The sequence below is a fragment of the Labrus mixtus genome, chromosome 5, assembly GCF_963584025.1.
Source record: "Labrus mixtus chromosome 5, fLabMix1.1, whole genome shotgun sequence".
In the NCBI taxonomy this organism is placed as follows: domain Eukaryota; kingdom Metazoa; phylum Chordata; class Actinopteri; order Labriformes; family Labridae; genus Labrus; species Labrus mixtus.
In genome coordinates this window covers 17,823,091-17,841,250 of record NC_083616.1, presented here as the reverse complement: position 1 = coordinate 17,841,250, position 18,160 = coordinate 17,823,091, and the positions used below count along the sequence as shown (strand labels likewise).

Sequence of the window (18,160 nt, the reverse complement as noted above, 5' to 3'; positions counted from 1 at the left end):
GGCTCATGAATTTACCCACAAGTAAATCCAACTAAGTGGTCAAATTTGCTGCACTTCATTTACATCTCTGACATTTAGCTGAGGAAAACTTAAAATCTTAAAGGTCAGTGTCCTCTGTGCTCTTATCACGGTGTGTGACCTTATCGGAGAGTGAATGAAATAGAAAGATAGAAAATTCTGCGATAATGTAGGGTTCATAAGTATGTAGTCTCGTTTGAATAATAAAAGGTAAACTGATCGTTCCATAAGAAAATCTGTGTTGAAAGTCCTTTGACGTTTAAGTGTGTAAAGTGGGAAGCGCTCTGTGGGGGTTTCAGGCTGTCGGTGCAATTTTTTCTTCCTGTGAAGCAGAAGTCAGAGCCGGACTATGACAGATGGCTGCGTCAGTGAAAGGGATGTGAAACTTGTTGGCCCTGTGGTGTTTCTCTGTCAGTGTGTTCAGGGGAGAATGGACAGAGAATCAAACGCTTGACTTGACATGTGAAAAAAAAAAAAAATGCATGTTCATGATGTCAGTCTACAGGTATCAGCTGGGAGAGGTGTTGATGAGCGCCTCTGCATATGAGAAGAAGAAATAGAAGTTGTATAGAGCTGTTTATGACTCTAGAAAGAGCCATTGAATTGCCTCAGGTGATGTCATTTGAGTCAGCGTCTGTGGTTTCGACCACACTGTTTTGCAGGCTCTTCATTTCCTTTGAAGAAACCACAGCAGCCCCTTGCATTAGACCAAAGCTGGCTGAACTTCACTTCTTTGTGGGTTTAAAGTGTTCAAATCCATGTCCCTATTTTAAGTGAGTAATAATGATGTCTAGGTACTCTCACACCTGATTGTAAGGAAGCATGATTTATTGTATTTTGTTATCAAAGAAAAAATATATGAATATATCTTTTTTGTGTTTTAAAAAAAGTTGCCAGTTTTTTCTTGAACCAAGCTAGACTGTGTGTCTAGTTCAGGACAAAAAACACACAAGCTGCAGCTGAATATTTTATTACTGTCAGCTGTGTGGAAGATGTACGATAGCTGATGTGCAGCAGCAGCAGCTTAATCAGCCCTGCATATATTTCTTTGATCTAAAATGACCAGAAATCTGACACGTTATGCTCCTTAAAAGAAGAGTCAACATAGATTGATTTAGAAGCACTGAGGCATATCTCAGCAACAGCCAAAGGGAATGTTAGGGATTATCTCTGATTTCTTAAACATTTATTCATCCCTTTCTTTTATCTCGTTTACTCTTTTTTCCCCCCTCAGGATGGAAAGACTGCAGAGGATTTGGCGTATAAGGATCAACATGAACCCATAGTTTCTCTGTTGGGCAAGCTTAAAAAGGTAAAAGCAAACACATATACACACACACACACATCAGCCTTTTAATAAGAAATTAATAAGAACTTTTTAGACTCTTCATAAGAACTTTTTAGTGTAGACAATAAAAAAGAGACTTTCTAAACTTTGCTTGATGCAGCCTTCAAAAACTCTCTTCACACTTGGTCTATTTCCATGCAGAGGTGTGGAGAGATGTGTTCACCATGAAGGTGTTACATTTTATCACCGCACCATTTTTAGACTGTGTGGCAACACTTTCCTAAACATGTAAAGGAACAATAAGTTAGAACGTTGCTTAATAAGAAGCAGGTTTTGTTTAAAAAAGTTTTATTTTTATATAAAGTGACATGGAGTATACTGATATACACACAATAATGTTGTTTTTTGCTTTGTCTCCACACGATTTAAATACACAAAATACAACAGTTTGTATGAGTTTTGTTTAAATCAGACGGATTGTTACGTGTAGACCACACATGTCCAGTGTTTGAGGAAGAGTCCATTTCAGATGCTCTCCAGATGCTCTCCAGACCTGTTCTCCATTAATTAAACATTAATTTCACAACCATGAGCCACCTTTGCTGTTGTTTTCCAAGACTTTAGGATGACTTTAGGATTGCATCTGACAGGGACTATAACTCTCCCTGTTAAGTTTAATTTAGTTTTTGTTTATTGTTTCGAGGACAGTCCCCTGTAATTAACTGTACAGTAAAAGGAGCAGCTTCAGTCTTTGCGGCTAATTTCCAGGGACCTCAACATCTAAATTATTTACCTGCAAGAACAGCTAGCTGTGGCATAAAGTTGATTTCTGTTCTGATACAATTTTTAAATACAATTTAAATACAATTTTTAAATACCTGGACGTTAGTGTTTGCTAATACAAAGAACGCCTCAGATTCTAGTGCAATTGAAAAAATATACATTATGATGGTAGTAATACACTGATTGCTGATGTTCCTAGCAGTGACTATTGGTTGGTTTTTTGGCTGCTTGGTTAAAGTATCGGATCAGTTCATTTACTGACATACTTGCTGATACCACATATCAGATTTTAGGACTTTAAGAATTGGAGGCTATACCCATACTTATTTTCCAGACACATCTGTGTGACAGTAATGCTTTTTGATCAGTTCAGTAACTCAGATAAGGAGTGAGAACTAAACCTGAGTCAAATCAGCCTCTGTTCAAACTGGAGCCAATTTAAGATTGCTGCATTTATAAGCCTTTAGCTTCTTAGCTTTGGAGGTGTGTGTGGCGTTCAGCCCAGTGTCACCAATCTGCCTCGAGTCACATCTACCAGAACACACCAAAAGCTAAATGTCGCTGACGTTTCTCCTAATCCAGTTTTTCAGAGAACCTGCTGAGATTGAGTTCAGAGCGTGAAAACATGACAGCATCAACTGTGAAAACAGTCATTCTCTGCATATGTTTGGCTAAATTAAGACATTTTAACACATTGGTGCCAGTTTAGGAAGAGCACTGACTTCCAAAGAAGCCAGAGGGGAAAAAACACACACACACACTTTAAAAGACTTCAATATGATGTCAAAATTGAAGTTGCGTTCTGCTCAGGCGTGAATCACAGATATTTCAAACGAGATGTTTTTAATATTGAATGTGTTAACATAACATATCCACTTCTGATATGTGACTCAACTGCTGATGGCTCACAAACTGTCATATGTTAATAAATGTCATTGAATTGGCAAAGTAAGAGCAGGTGAAGAGGAGCCAGCACTCTTTGGAAATGACTTTCAATGTTTATGCTTCTGAATGTACCGACTGCCCTTTTACTTTGACACTGACAAACTTTGCTTGATTAGTGGGCGGATACATTCAGACACATTTGGCTGTGTGAGGTGATGCTGACATACAGTATATTATGGACATCCTCTTCAGCCATATAACAACATAATAAGTAACATTTACTGTAAATATAGTTGACTTTGTCCTTATTTCCATCTAATGATGTCCTACAACGAGTTAAACTTTGTTTTGTGTTTAAAGCAAAACGCTGAAAATGTCACACCAAATTTTTAATGGAGAAATGACTGATAAAATCACATCTCCTGTTTGCCCTGGCCCCTCACTATAGAACCTTAACAATAGCTATTCTACAAAATAATAATATTAAATGCAATAATAGGTACAAAACATCACGTCCTGTTTACCTTAACAATCGAGTAATTCAGTGCAAGCGCTCATGGAATGTGTTAAAAAATTTTGGACTGAAGAGTCACACCAAAACATAATTAAGTGTATACTGAAAACATCAACAACTCGATAAAACATTTCAAAGAAAGAGGTGGAGGAATCTGGTAAAGGAAGCCATTCTTGGTAGGATGAATCTTATTAAGATGATTATTATTCTTCCTCAGATAAGTGATTCTATATCTTTTGCTTTTTAGGATTTTAAGGACAAATGATAGAACAGATATTATTTTTATTAATATATTTTTAAACCCCAAAATACAATTAGAAAATGTACAGCTCCCTAAAGAAAAAGGTGGGAGTGGTTTGCAATACCTGCTAGAAATAACTATTTATGGGTAGTTCACGAAACTGGATTGCATTGGCTTGAAACAGATGATGTAATGTGTCAACCTTTTCTCCTGTAAATGAATTAGACCAGTTTGTGTATGAACTACAGATTATATTAACAGGACAACCTGTTAACTAATAAAGACGAGGAGACGCTCAAAGGCAATGATTAAGGAAAATTAGCCTTTGAATGCACAACATTGGTGGACATCCAGTTGAGGGGGCAGGGCCCAAATCCAAATCCTGGCAAGTAGCAGGTTTAAAAAAGGTAGATGATCTTTGCAGTAATGGGAGCTTTAAAATGGAATCTTTGAGCGATTAGCACGATCTACCTACCGAAGACTAATATTTCCAGGTCAGGCTCTAAGTATTTAAGAAGGCGAATACCCTCCCTTTAGTGAGCGGTTCAGTCATGCTGGAAAGATTCCTTTTGGATCATACAAAACCTGAACATTAATATGTCATAGATTAAAGAAGATGCTATGCAATATGTTGTATAATGTTTACATATCTCTGTATTTTTATCGTAAGTTCACAACAGGAGCTTCCCACATTTGTCCCAAATGCAATACAAATCTTTAGGAGCAAGACAAAAAAAGTTATTATTTTGGAAAGCAGTATGTGGAGAAATAGGCACGGGGATAGGAGAACAGACAACAACTGCCTCCTGGCCCACTGTAATACCTTTACCTTTAATACCCTTTGAAGGGACAAATGGAAATAATTCAATTGCTTCTAATGTTGCCTAGGAAGGCTATAATGACAAAGTGGGTTGTGGATAAATCACCTTCTGTTCAACTGTGGAAATCTTAGAAAAGTGGAGAGACTGTACTGGATGAAGGACTTAAAAAAAAAAAAGAGAGAGCCCTCAATCTTCTAGATATGAAGTGCAACTTGGCATAAATAAAACTGAATGGGTTTAAGGATTGTTTTGTTAATGTACAACACCACTATGCTGAAAAATGCTGAGTGAGATTCCTGGACCAACTGTGCAAATACTTTGTCAAAGTGTACTGAGCTCTTATTGTTTTCTCTTTGTGAATCAATAAAAAGAATGACAAATGTTAGCCTGCTTAAGTGCTCAGAGAAGAGTGTGAACATTTCCAACATTAGCTTAGAGTCTGTAAAGCTCATACAGCTGTTTGTGTTTGAGCTGTTAGTCATAGTCATGTACTCAAACTGAAAAAAAGAGACGTTACTTTGAACGGTGTGTTTGGAAACACACTTTCTAGAAGAAGATGTGATTGATTCAAATGTGTTGGCTGGTTTTGGGGCACTTTTAAAGTTCAAACAGTAGATACATGTCTTTATCAATGTGAGGAATGATTATCTAAAAACTTTGTGTGGGTGCTTTTTGGGGGCAGGACAACCACAAACTGAGCTACATCCAGCAGCTGCGGCCCACTCAGATGGTCCAGTCCAGGATCAAGCTGAAGCTGTTCGGACACTCGGGATCAGGGAAGAGCATGCTGCTGGAGTCTCTGAAATGTGGCATCCTGCGCAGCTTCTTCAGGAGGAAACGAACACGCATGACCAACACGACCCGCCATCCCAACTCCCCCGTCAGTTCCAAACCTGCTGGTAGGTGACCGACAGACATCTGTAATGAGTGCTGATTCAGCTGAACTTGTTACAGTCATTTATTTAACACCAATGCATAGCAACCGTGTTTACACATTTATCATTCAGAGATTTTGAAGATTTGAACAGTAACTAGGGTTAACCATAATTCTGTTTCTATCTTAGCTCCATTAGTTATCTTCAGGTATCTCAGGTTTTATGTAGTACTTTCAGGTGGTTGAGAGGACTTCTCTATATTTCTGGATGGTCTTTTACTTTTTGGTTGTAGAATATTTGTTATTTTGAATGAAGGGTTTGCGAAAGAATAAGTATTTTACACAGAGAACAAACACAATGGTTTAAAAAGAATGAAAGGGCAGACGACTAAGAGATACCTCTGAACAATATTTAAATTTGTATAAAAAGAAGAACCAGTCATTGGAAGAAGGAACTGAAAGGTAAAGAGACTTTATTTCAAAACAAAGTAAGGTGGGAGATGTGATGAAAACTAATGAGCTACAAGATCAAATGTTTAAGTTCCTGAGAGCCATCACTTTATTTTATTACATTTTATTTTGAAATGTCACATGGCACCTGAATTGTGATTTTATTTTTTTTACCCCTTTACATTTTTTGACAAATTGATCTGATAAAGAAAAGAGAAACTGGTGCAAAAGAATCATTATATTATGCTATAATAAAAGCTCCCCTGGTTGATCTTAAACCTACCATGAATGATGGTCATCACTCCTGTCACAGATCTGACCCATTGACACTGAGGTGAATGGGCTGAAAGCAGAACATAGAAAGCACCCATTTTCACCTGGATGCATCATTTTTTTACACAAATAAAACCAAAACAATGTACAGTATGCCTTCACACATCAGTCTACACTATCTACATAATAAGCACCAACACACAAACATTGTTCTGTCTTTCATCCCTATTTAATCTGGCAACTCACCCAGTAACCTCAATCATGAACCCCCCATTACTCCAATAGCTGAACTCAAATCTTTAACTGGAAACAGTTCCTCTTTTCTGCTGCTGAACTTCAAAAAGAAACACAGTGACAGATCTGTAGTAAGACTCCCTGACATGTTCAGTGTAGTGTAAAAAACCTACACACACTCACACTTTGAATTCAATCTCTCTGTATTTGCACTCTACTCGCCCTCCCACACACACATCAACACACACATTTGTACCATTGTGTTTCCTTCGAGCGCTCCATTCTGCGGCACTCACAACCATTACCTCCCAGACAGACATGATACTCTGATAATAGTGAGGTTGAGCCGTATAATGTTACTGATCCCGTCCTCTATGCTACCTGGAAATCTGCAGCATCTGTCCCTGCTGATGGGGAGGTTGAAACAGCTTTTTTTCTCCCTCTTCCAACTCAAGCTAAATACAGTAAAATACTCCTTGAGGTTGTTTTATATCTGCAGAGATAAGTGAAATGACTCCTCCGTGAAACACAAAGAAGATGGCGGAGAGGGAGCAGGCTGTCATTATGTCACTTGGTCTGCGTATTATATTTCTATTCAAGCAGACTTTTTAAAAGTATTGATTTATGGTCTTTTGTAAGCCTGTCAAAATACAAAGTGTAACAGTTTAATGCATGTTTAAATGGGTCTAGAGTAAAAATGTTGTGATAGTGTTGACACCTGATAGTATTCTGCTGTGTACACTCATTTCTGGTCATTCTGGATGTTCATGCTTCAGTTATGAGAGAGATTGATCTTCTTTTATTCACTCCCTTTAGTCATCTGTTGAAGGCACAGAAAAGCATTGAAGAGACTTGTGCTTTGCTTAAATTGAGGCCTGGTTCTCCTAGTTTTCGATGTATTTATTTTGAAATTAAAAAGTATCCTTTCTTTAGGATGCTTATTGTCATAAACAGCAAAGAAGTTGACACAGACACATGGGCAGCTATTTATCCCAGAAGTCCAAAATAAAAGCAGTTGTCTGACCTAAAACTAGAAAATCGATTTACTGCAAGATAATTGTCATGATCTGCAGCATTATTCTCACTGTTGTGTTTGCTTATGCAGACAGAAATGTCAAAACAGCAATTTAGCAGAGTTAGCAAAGTGTTTATTAAATGAATCCAGACGATCATGGTAAAGCTAGTGTAGCTTATTTTACAAGTGATTATAGAACAAGAGATGCTTTCTGTTGGGACAACTTTGTTTGACTTTTAATTTACTTGATCAGACAGTCAGTGTTAAAAAAGCAGGATATCACAAGATAATTCTCAGCTTAAACAAATGCTTCAAGCAGTTTAATTTAGGCATGTGTTGTCTTTTGTTTGCCCTGGTGAGAAGCTATCTGAGATTGATTTGAACCAAGAGAAGAGCATTTACAGCAAGAAACTAAACTGCAGTTAAAAGGTTGCTCAAGACCCTTGAAAACAAGTTGTAGGTGTGGTCTTACAGAGTGTCAATGGAATCCAAATGGCATGTGTGCAAAGTGAACGATTAGCAATACAATAGCTCCCCCATGTGTTAGTGAGTGTGCAATGATTGTTTGAAAAATATATTTTAGGATACAAAGTATTTATTCTAGTTGAGATTATTCATCATAACAAAGTCATGTTTTTGCAGCTCACTTATGTTAATGGTGTTTTTATATTTAACTTCACGTTTTTTCTATTTGACCATAATGATGCTATTCTGTATAAAGTGTAAGAAAACTCCAAGATCAAAACCAAATGCAAAGATTCATAATTCATTCTGAAGAACTTGATTAAAAAACAAATCTATCTCTCATTGAATCTGTGATGCAGCCAAGTAAACCGTCACGTCAACTAAATCTGACCCTGCTGCAGAGAGGTTTTAACAGTTTCAGTCCTGTCGGTCTGACTTGATGTGTTTTTCCTCTGTTCAGTGTCGGTGAGCATATCCAACCTGTACCCGGGCTGTGAGAACGTGAGTGTGCGCAGTCGCAGCATGATGTTTGAGCCGAGCCTGACCAAAGGAGTGTTGGAGGTCTTCTCCCCCGTCCACAACGCTCTGTCCACAGCAGATGAACAGGCCACAAAGGCCATCGACATCCAGCACGCCAACATCAACGGTGAGAGCCAGTGATGGAGGAAGAACTCATCATAAATACTAATACAACTCTGGATTGGTACTCCATTAGTACTGATATTCTGTTGATTTGACATGTTGCCCTCTCTGTAGGTGTTGGGGATTTCAGCGTGTGGGAGTTTTCAGGAAACCCAGTCTATTACTGCACCTATGACTACTTTGCAGCCAATGATGCCACAGCGATCCATTTGGTTCTGTTCAGTCTGGAGGAGCCGTACGAGACCCAACTGAGCCACATCACCTACTGGCTGAACCTGCTGAAGGCCATGATGCTGCCACAGGACAACATTGGTGAGGACAGGGAGAGGGACAGGGATGTTATATGACTAATATACTAATTCATTTTAATGTATACTATTTATTTGAAAATGAGAAAAAAATTAAAAAGTGATTGTAATGCAATCCAGGTAAATAGATCCAAGCACTTATTATTGCCTCGATGACAATGTCATCCACGATGTGGTTTTAATTAGACTTTTGCATCGTCTTAGTTATTGCAGCACAAATGTAAAGTTTTACTTACAGTTGTAGTCCTTCCCTGTCAAACAAGAAACACATGGCAACTACTGTAAGTTAAGGTAAGGTAACTTTATTTGTACCTGTAGGTAGATTTGGTTTACAGTATTTAGTCAATCAATCAATCAATTTTTATTTGTATAGCGTCAACTCATAACAAGTGTTATCTCGAGACACTTTACAAAAAGCAGGTAAAAAGACCTTACTTGTTGGTTGTTCTGGCAGGCCATCAACCAAAGATCTCGAGGAGCCTAAGACAGCTCAAGAGCTCCCAGGAAAGTAGGTGGTTAGTGACTGAGATTTACAGATAGATACATGCAGTAATATGACTTATTGTAGAGAGAGAGAGAGAGAGAGAGGGAGAGACCGACCAACACAGGAGTGATGTGGTCCCTCTTCCTAGTTCTGGTCAGTACACGAGCTGCAGCGTTCTGGACTAGTTGAAGAGTCTTTATAGATTTGCCAGAGCACCCTGACAAAAGAGAGTTACAATAATCCAATCTGGAGGTAACAAATGCATGAACTAGTTTTTCTGCATCATTTTGCGACAGGATATTCCTGATCTTCCTGATTACGAAGGTGAAAATAGGCTGTCCTTGAAATTTGCCTGATGTGAGAGCTAAAGGACATATCTTGATCAAATAGAACTCTTAGATTCCTTACAGTGATGCTAGATGCCAGACTGATGTCATTAAGGACAGTCATATCAGTCTCTCTGAGGTTTTTAGGGCCTAGCACAATAGTCGGCCTCCCTTTACACACAAACCAGAGCACAGGACAAAACATGATAAAGTGACAAAAGTGCTCAAAACTAAGAGAATGACCTGTAAAAACAAGATAAAGTAACCCATCAGTAAGAATAAGACAAATAAAAACAAGACAAAAATAAGATTACACCACCAATCAGTAAAACATTGTAAGTAAAAACAAGATAGAAATAAGCAAACAGTAAAAATAAGATAAAGGAAGTACAAGATAAAAAGTGCAGAGATCAATAAATAATCAATAAATTTGCTAAAAAGGCTCCAAAAGAAGATTGCTACTGCTATATGACTCGTTCATCTCACTGTTGGCTGCTGGGACAAAGCTGTTCTTGTATCTCTTAGTTTTGCAGGTTGGTACTTTATACTGACGGAAGGAGCTGAAATTCAAAATTTAAAGGGTGGGAGTCGTCTTTTTAAATGGAGCCAGATATCCTCTGCAACTATATGATGTACAGGGCTTCTTCTGGGTCCAATCAGCCAACTGGACCATGTCTCTATTTGATTTAGACAGTTTTTGTTTTTAAGAGACAGGTTCCCAAACAAAGACACCAAGCAAAATGATAAGACAGTTTAGAATCTCATTTAACAATACCTAGAAAATGGAAAAAGTTGTGTGATATGACAAAAGATGTTCTGTGATGACTGTATGTGTGTGTGTTTCACTGTGTTTGTCTAGCGTTTGGAGGTCGGATCCAGCAGCCTCTTGAAGTTGTTCTGGTGGCGACTCACGCTGACCTAGCTGATGTCCCCAGAGCTTTCTCTGGAGAGTTCTGCTACGACAAAGAGAAAGCTCTGCTCAAAGAAGTTAGGAACAGGTCGGGACTCGAACACCAGCACACCACATGATCTCATTGTAGTTTGTATTTTTTTTTTCTCACAATGCAAACGTATATGTTTCCCCAATAAATTGACTGATAGAGGTTGTAGTGACCAATTTTAACAAACCCAATATTGTTTAGAAAAGTCACTTGAGGGATGAATGTGGAAGCTTTCGGACGCGTGCTTAGCAAAGAAATGAACACAGTCCATTGATGATTTGATTTGGATATTTCAATCCATTTATTTTTAAACACTTCTTATCAAATAAAGGAAAATATGACGAACCACTACGTCTATAAATAAAACAAACAAATCCGTGTTGGATGCGTTTAACTGCGACAGGCTGACACGGTAAAAAAACCTGTTTGCCTCCATTCAATCACCTGTCCCACCTCACCTGGAGCCTTGCTTTAACCACAGCATCTGCCCAGGCTACACATAGTGCCCAGTAGAGGGCCAACACACACAACCACAAGGAAAATAGCATGACACAAAACAAACACATCATTTGGCTCCAACAGAGGTAACACAAACAGTTTGTTTTTTTCTATGATCAATAGCAGTTAATAACTCACTACCCATCATCTTAAGCATCACCACTATGGGGAACAAAACAATACAACATGGTGGCTGTAATTAATTAATTACTTTACTTTGATGAATGGGGATTTATGTTATTACTACATTTTCCACCTGTTTTAAACTACAAAAGCACTTAGCACTTGAATGTCCCACAACATGAGTGCAGACAAAAAGGATCTTTTAGACTCATATTAAGATGTTTTTAGTTTTAAAATGTTTGGTTTTGTTTCTTTTGTTTTCGTTGTTTTCAGGTTTGGTGTCGACCTACGCATCAGTGAAAAATTGTTTGTGATGGATGCTGGAGCCTCAAACTCCAGAGACGTGAAGCTGCTGAGGAGTCACCTGCAGGAACTACGCACCAACATCATCTCTGTGAGTTCTGCAAACACTTGTTACTCTTCCTGTGTCTTTCCTGTCCGCATTAGGAATTAAAGTGAAGTGTTTTTATGAGACTATGTCGAATTCCAGTAACTGACTCTAGAATATAGTTTTTCTCCTTTATATGTTTGTTTCTAAAAAAAAAAAAAAGTCAGTAACATAATAACATACAGTTAATGTCCTTACTATCCTCCCTACCTCCTCTGTCACTGCAGAGTTGTATTCCCATGACATTGCTGTCGGAGCGTTTGCTGACCACTCTGCCGACCTGGAGGAAGATGAGCGGTCCCAACCAGCTGACGTCATGGCAACAGTTTGTCAGCGACGTTCAGGAGCACATCAACCCTTTGGTCAGCCAGGATCACCTGCGCACACTGGCCCTGCAGCTGCACAGCATGGGGGAGGTATGAGTCTGTTTATGAAGGGCCACACCAGGCTGTGTCCTGCATAAGTCTCGTGTTCTTTTGAGGTTCAGGATGACATGGGGGCTGGGGTGTAAAAATCAAACAGAAAACACTATTACATCTTACACAAATGTAAACAAACATCTGTTATATGACAAAATATTTTTATTGATATTTTTTCTGTTGTTAAATAAATATAAATGCTTGATCTAGATTTGTTGCATCACTGCTGCTTAAGGACTTCTTATTGTATTAATTGTTTATATTACACCATTTAATGGTTTATGGCTGTAATTTGTCCAGGCTACCACTAAGGGGTGCTATTTGTTCATGGGAAAAATAATAAACCAAAACAGCAGTAAACAATTACTCAGCTTTACCAGAGAGCAGGAACTTGTTGTTTCTCTGTTTATTTACCAGAATGAGTCATAGCTCAGAGCGCCAAGTGACAGAATAACCCGGAGTTTGAGAACAGATTCTTTGAGTGTTTGCTGATGTTTTTGTCTTACAGTAGGTCATGCAGCAGATGTGCATCCCATAATTAGTTTCTTATAATATATATAATATTTCCCTTCATTATATGTTCCTCTTCTTCTCTCACCATCCTTTATCCTCTTCCTGTATGCCCCCCTCAACAGATCAACATCATGCAGAGTGAGACGGTGCAGGATGTTGTTCTTCTTGAACCTCGCTGGCTCTGCAGCAACGTGCTCGGCAAGCTGCTCTCTGTGGAGACACCCAAAGCCATCCACCACTACAGGGGGCGCTACAGGCTGGAGGAAGTCCAAGCTCTGGCTCCTGAAAGCGATGTGGACGAGCTGCTGCAGATCCTGGATGCCATGGATGTCTGTGCCCGCGACGCCACCAACCCCTCCATGGTGGATGTTCCCGCCCTCATCAAGACCAACGGCCTCCACCGCTCTTGGACCGAAGAGGAGGAGGAGGAGTCTCTGCTCTATGGGGGGGTTCGACTGGTCCCTGCAGAGCACCTTACACCCTTCCCCTGTGGCCTATTTCACAAACTGCAGGTGAATCTGTGTCGCTGGAGCCACCAGCAGAAGCCCGAGGAGGAGGGTGGGGAGGATTTCGATGGAGATATCCACCTGTGGACCAACGGAGCCAAGGTGAGCCAGGGGGGAGTGGAGGCCATGATCCTGCTGGTCAATCATGGGCAGGGTTTGGAGATTCAGGTGCGTGGGCACGAATCAGAGCGGGCAAAGTGCTACACTCTGCTGGACACCATCTGCAGTATCACAGAGAACCTGCTGGCCTCCACCCTGCCTGGACTGCTCACGGCCAAATATTACCTGAGTCCTCAGCAGCTGAGGGAGCACCATGCCCCCATCATGATCTACCAGCCCAAAGACTTCTTCAGAGCACAGGTACAGAGAGAAAGCTCGCTCACCAACACCATGGGCGGATATCGTGAGAGCTTTAGTAGCATCCTGGTTTTTGGCTGTGCCGAAGTTTACCAGCAGGGTATTCTTGGAACGGACATCCACATTTCAGATGTCCCCCTTCTGGCTCGCAGGAAGCTTTGCCGCATGCTGGACCCTCCTGATGCTCTCGGGAAAGACTGGTGCCTGCTCGCCATGAACCTCGGCCTCACAGACTTGGTGGCCAAACACAGCAATGGAACTGTAAATGGCGCCCTTGAGCTGGACTCTGAGCCGGAATCTCAGCAGGCCTTGTTGCAGCCCAGCCCCACGGCAGCTCTGCTGCAGGAGTGGAGTGGGCGAGCGGACAGCACAGTGGGTGTGTTGATGGCCAAACTGAGGGAGCTCGGCCGCAGAGACGCTGCCGACTTCCTGCTTAAAGCCTCACCTGTTTTCAGGGTCAATATGGAGGCGGTGGGCGGGGCCGCTAATGGCTACCCACCCATCAGCAACGGTGGAACATCGTACAACTCCATCAGTTCTGTCATTTCCCGCTGAACCAATCAGGGTCGGCTTCCTGCCAAATGTCAAATATTCTGACAAGTCGTTTTCCTGAAAACAGAACTGACACAAGACGTTTGTGTTAGTGATCATGAAGTGCAATCTTTACCAGAGTCCAGCTGCTCGTTCTTCAATGCTATATTAAGTTGGCGTGTGAACCAGATGTCGTGTTTGTGCTCTCCACATCTGTACAGCCGACTTTCCTTCCTCTATGAATGTTGTGAAAGAGCTGATTGTCCTGAGCTCCAAAGAGGAATCTAGTGCTTTTATTTTGTTCTTAATCTTGTGCTGCTTTTTAATATCCCTCCTGATCTACTGCACATCGGAGTCTCACTCTTACAGCAATTGACAGAACCATTACATTTTTAGAAACATGAAAAAAAAGATGGCTGGCAAGTTTTTGACACATCCATCCTTAAGCAAAAAAAAAAAATGGAGGAATAGTTTATATCCATGACCATACTAGGCTTACCCTATTCCATCCACACAGTTACATCAAATCTGATCCCCATTGTTGCTTCTGTGTTACTGAGGTGAGTTAATGTTGTTTAATGGATTAACAGCATTTTTTCAGAGTGCCTTTGTGGCTGTCTACCTCCCTGAAGAGCACAAATAGTCTTGTTATTAAAAACAAAAATTAAAAAAAAAAGGAAATATTTTGAAAAACTGTGCCTTGTTGACACTAATAGTAAAATAAATTCAATCATTTCTATTGAGATAAGGCCATGTTACATTTTCGGCAGAAAAAGTGAATGAAGTAAGAGCATGAGAAATAAAAAAAGAAAAGAAAGCTCTGCTCTTGTTACAGGGTTTGTTTAACACAAAGGTGAAATCAGAGGAGAGTTCTGCTTTGTTGTGTTTAGTGTTTGAGAGATAAAACATGTTGAACATGTTGAATCTGTCTCATATTACAGCCAGTGAGGAGTTGATTTCATGCTCTGTGGGAGCTGTAGGCAGAGTCAAAGGGAAACAATATCATGTTTGATCCATGTGTGGGTTTATACAGATTATTAATCCAACAACAGTAATCTTATAACTGATTCTTTTTGGTGACAAAGTATTTTAAGGGTCCTATATTGTCTGAACTGTCTCGACTTTTCCTGATGAGAATTATGTAATTTGGTAAACATTATAGATCCTTGAACAAGCTGCTAAAACATTAGACAGAAAAAAAGTGAAACTTTTCACACTGTGTATCTGACTGATAGTGTCTCTAGGTCACAATACCTATATAATTATGTTCTTTCTAGCATCATTTTTATATTTGCAATGGATCCAAAGATTTTGTGAAATTGTTCTGGCGTCAAAGGGGAAGAAAATGATGTGAATTCTGCAGCTCAGCAGAGATGTGTAGTCTGTTTGGTAGGATTGATTTGTCATTGTTGTTCTGTTTTTGTTTTTTTGTCCAGTACTCTTGGCATGAGATTACTTAGTTGGTAAGTTAATGAACAGGGAACATGGTGAAATCGTGCCCAGTAAAACAGCTCAAAATATTTGCAATTTCATCAAATCACTTTCTAAAGTTGATGACATTCCAGTGTTGTTTTCAGCTTGTTCTGCTGCCACCTTGTGGCCAAAAAAGACAAACAATTAAATCAGATTAAAATGTTTGTAAGATAACCCTTTTGAACAATAGTTGTGTCTCAATTATATGTTTTCTTGATTCATTTGTTTTGTCTAAAAAATAACAGAAAATTGTGGAAAAATGCCCCAAAGCCTAAGTTGTCTGGTTGGTCTGACTAACTATCCAACGATGAAAACAGTTCCATTACAATCCAGTGATTAATTGGCTACTCTGATTAAACTGTGTCACCTTTAATACAAGTCAGAGTGTATAATATTGTGTTAAGAGTTACTATAAAATAAATAAATGTACTTTATCATTTAATAGGAAATGAGAAAATGTACCTCATTTTTGTTGTAACTTATCCAAACAGAACCTGCTTGGGATCAGTAGAGTAAATAGATAGACCCTGACTCTTTAGTTTACCATAACTATTACCAAATTACAAGATTGCTCTTTCCAGGAACCTCCAAAACAGTTTAGGTCTTGTAGGACTTGTAGCATGATTTGTTACTTTGAATATTTACACTGAAATGTCCATTAACTCATATTGACTTCTCACAAAGGGACCATAAGCCATCTTAGAATATGTGTTTTTCCCAGTGTACTGTGTCTTATTGAAAGATGTTCATCCTTGCAGCACCATCTGATATTTGCTGAAAACAAAACTCAGAGTGTCTAATGTCAGAAATCCTAAAGGCACACGGGTTTGAATTACAGGGTCCAACGTAGAGCTCGATTTGTGCACTCATACTGAACACTTTGAATAGAAAATGCCACCAAATATGACAAGTAAACCAGTACATGTTTTACACTTCCTATCAGGCTAAAAACTAATTTATATTAAGACCTACTCTGAACATTCTAATGCTTTCTCAACCCGTTTTTATTTTTTCTGTATTAGCAACCGTCCACGGTGCCTGATTTCCAAACAGTGGCGTTGATGCCGCTTCTGTCAAGCTTCAATTTAGCTGACCGTGCTGAGTCGTTGGTTGACTTTGCGTGGCTTCACATCTTCTTTCAGTTTGTCTTTCTTTGAGTCTTCTTTAAGCTGAAACACGACTCAGTCAGCAAAAAGCAGGAATATGGATGGGATTAAGTTTGGAAGTATTTTAAAACAAATGCCAAAGGCTGCTGAAGACACAAATATCCCAGAAAAAATCCCTTTGTGTGTTAACTGATACTTTATAATGTTTGTGAATCATGAAAATGTTTCTTTTGAAAACATCTTCTAAAAAAATAGTCTTATCTCTTTAATGTATACCATGTTCCAGGACAGTGTCACAGTTTGATCGTAAAAGATGACCTCCACAGTATTTCCTTTCTGCTTTACTTCCCCCAGTGTTACTGTCTGTTCACACAGATAAAAGGAGACTTTCTATTTCAAAAACAAGACTTCTCTCACTATTTTTGTCCCAGCCTGAAGTCGCCAAATGACACAGCAAACTTCCAGCTGTGATGTAAATACTTCATGCCTGTTTCTTCAATTTCACCTTTATTTTTCTGTTTGTGTTCAACTCGCTTGAAGCTTCTTTTTTTTGTTGTTACCTGAATATGTTCCCCAACCAGGCAAAATGAATGTACTACGCATCGCTCCTGAGAATATGTAAACATGTTCAAAGAAATCTAACATCACGGTGGTAAAAACATGTGTACAGCAATGTTATGTGTCTCCAAACTGATCACTAAAATATTATATTTTTCTTGTTTAGTTGAAGCCTTTTGTTAAAGATGTGTATAAAAATCTTTGCCAATGTTCGTGTCCTTTAAGTACACTCGCTCATTCCTCTATTAACGCCTTGTACAGAACACAAACTTCAGAAAGAAGGTCAAGAAAGGGAAGTGAATATTATTTCTCTTGTTTCAGAAAAAGAGTCAAATCTGGGAATCATTCTACTATTATTGACTCTGTCTCTGTTTGGTGTCTGTTTTTTCCTTGGATTGTTCTGATCTGCGAGTACGACCAAAACATGTGGATTATGAAGGTGTTCTTAAAAACATTCGTGTGTTTGAAAAGGAAAATTTGATGAACTCAATATTAGTCGAGTAAATGTCCCCCTTTGGAGACTCTGATCCAGACGCTGCATTGCACAGGTCTTTTTGTCGCTATTTATGTTACATTATTTTAGCATGTCTTGGAATGCCATGTTCTTAGTACTTCTGACACTTTATAGTGTAAAACATTTTATAATAAATTCTTTACCTAATATCATGCTCTCTGTTCTTTATTTAAAAGACGTACAAATAATGATGTTTCTGGAGATTGGAAAAATGTAACTTTTTTATTTGAACAGTATAAACATATAAGAACATTTTCAAGTGGATATACCAAAAACATGCAATCATACGGTGACCATGCTTCACAGTATTAATAGTCGAAGAAATGCTTAATTTAGAAAATTGTGTTTTTGAGGCCGGGAATATTCTTGAATTGTATATTGACAATTAACATCTGCTTGATTTTCACCAATCTGATGTCAAACCTGCAGGAGCCCAAATCAAAAAATGAAACCTTCATTGTGTGTAATAATGAAGCAGTCACAAAGGAAAAAACATACGCACTTTGTGACAATGAGTCTGCAAGTATGTTGTTTTTTATATTCACTGCTTTACAGTTTACACCAGGAGGAGGGCGATGTTCTTTCATCACAATGAGATGACGTTTTCTTTTT

The 18,160-nt window shown here is 39.0% G+C and overlaps 1 protein-coding gene across 1 annotated transcript in view; it reads left to right on the top strand.

Annotated features, from left to right (window-relative positions):
• Positions 1-17,695, top strand: part of dapk1 (death-associated protein kinase 1) — a 75,127-nt gene extending 57,432 nt beyond the window's left edge. Inside the window, exons 19-26 of the mRNA XM_061038358.1 lie at positions 1,253-1,330; positions 5,233-5,449; positions 8,322-8,507; positions 8,618-8,815; positions 10,481-10,619; positions 11,457-11,577; positions 11,799-11,987; positions 12,626-17,695. Coding sequence (XP_060894341.1) covers positions 1,253-1,330; positions 5,233-5,449; positions 8,322-8,507; positions 8,618-8,815; positions 10,481-10,619; positions 11,457-11,577; positions 11,799-11,987; positions 12,626-13,921 — 2,424 coding nt within the window. The 3' untranslated portion in view covers positions 13,922-17,695. The remainder of the gene's footprint in view (positions 1-1,252; positions 1,331-5,232; positions 5,450-8,321; positions 8,508-8,617; positions 8,816-10,480; positions 10,620-11,456; positions 11,578-11,798; positions 11,988-12,625) is intronic.
• The last annotated feature ends 465 nt before the right edge of the window (positions 17,696-18,160 follow it).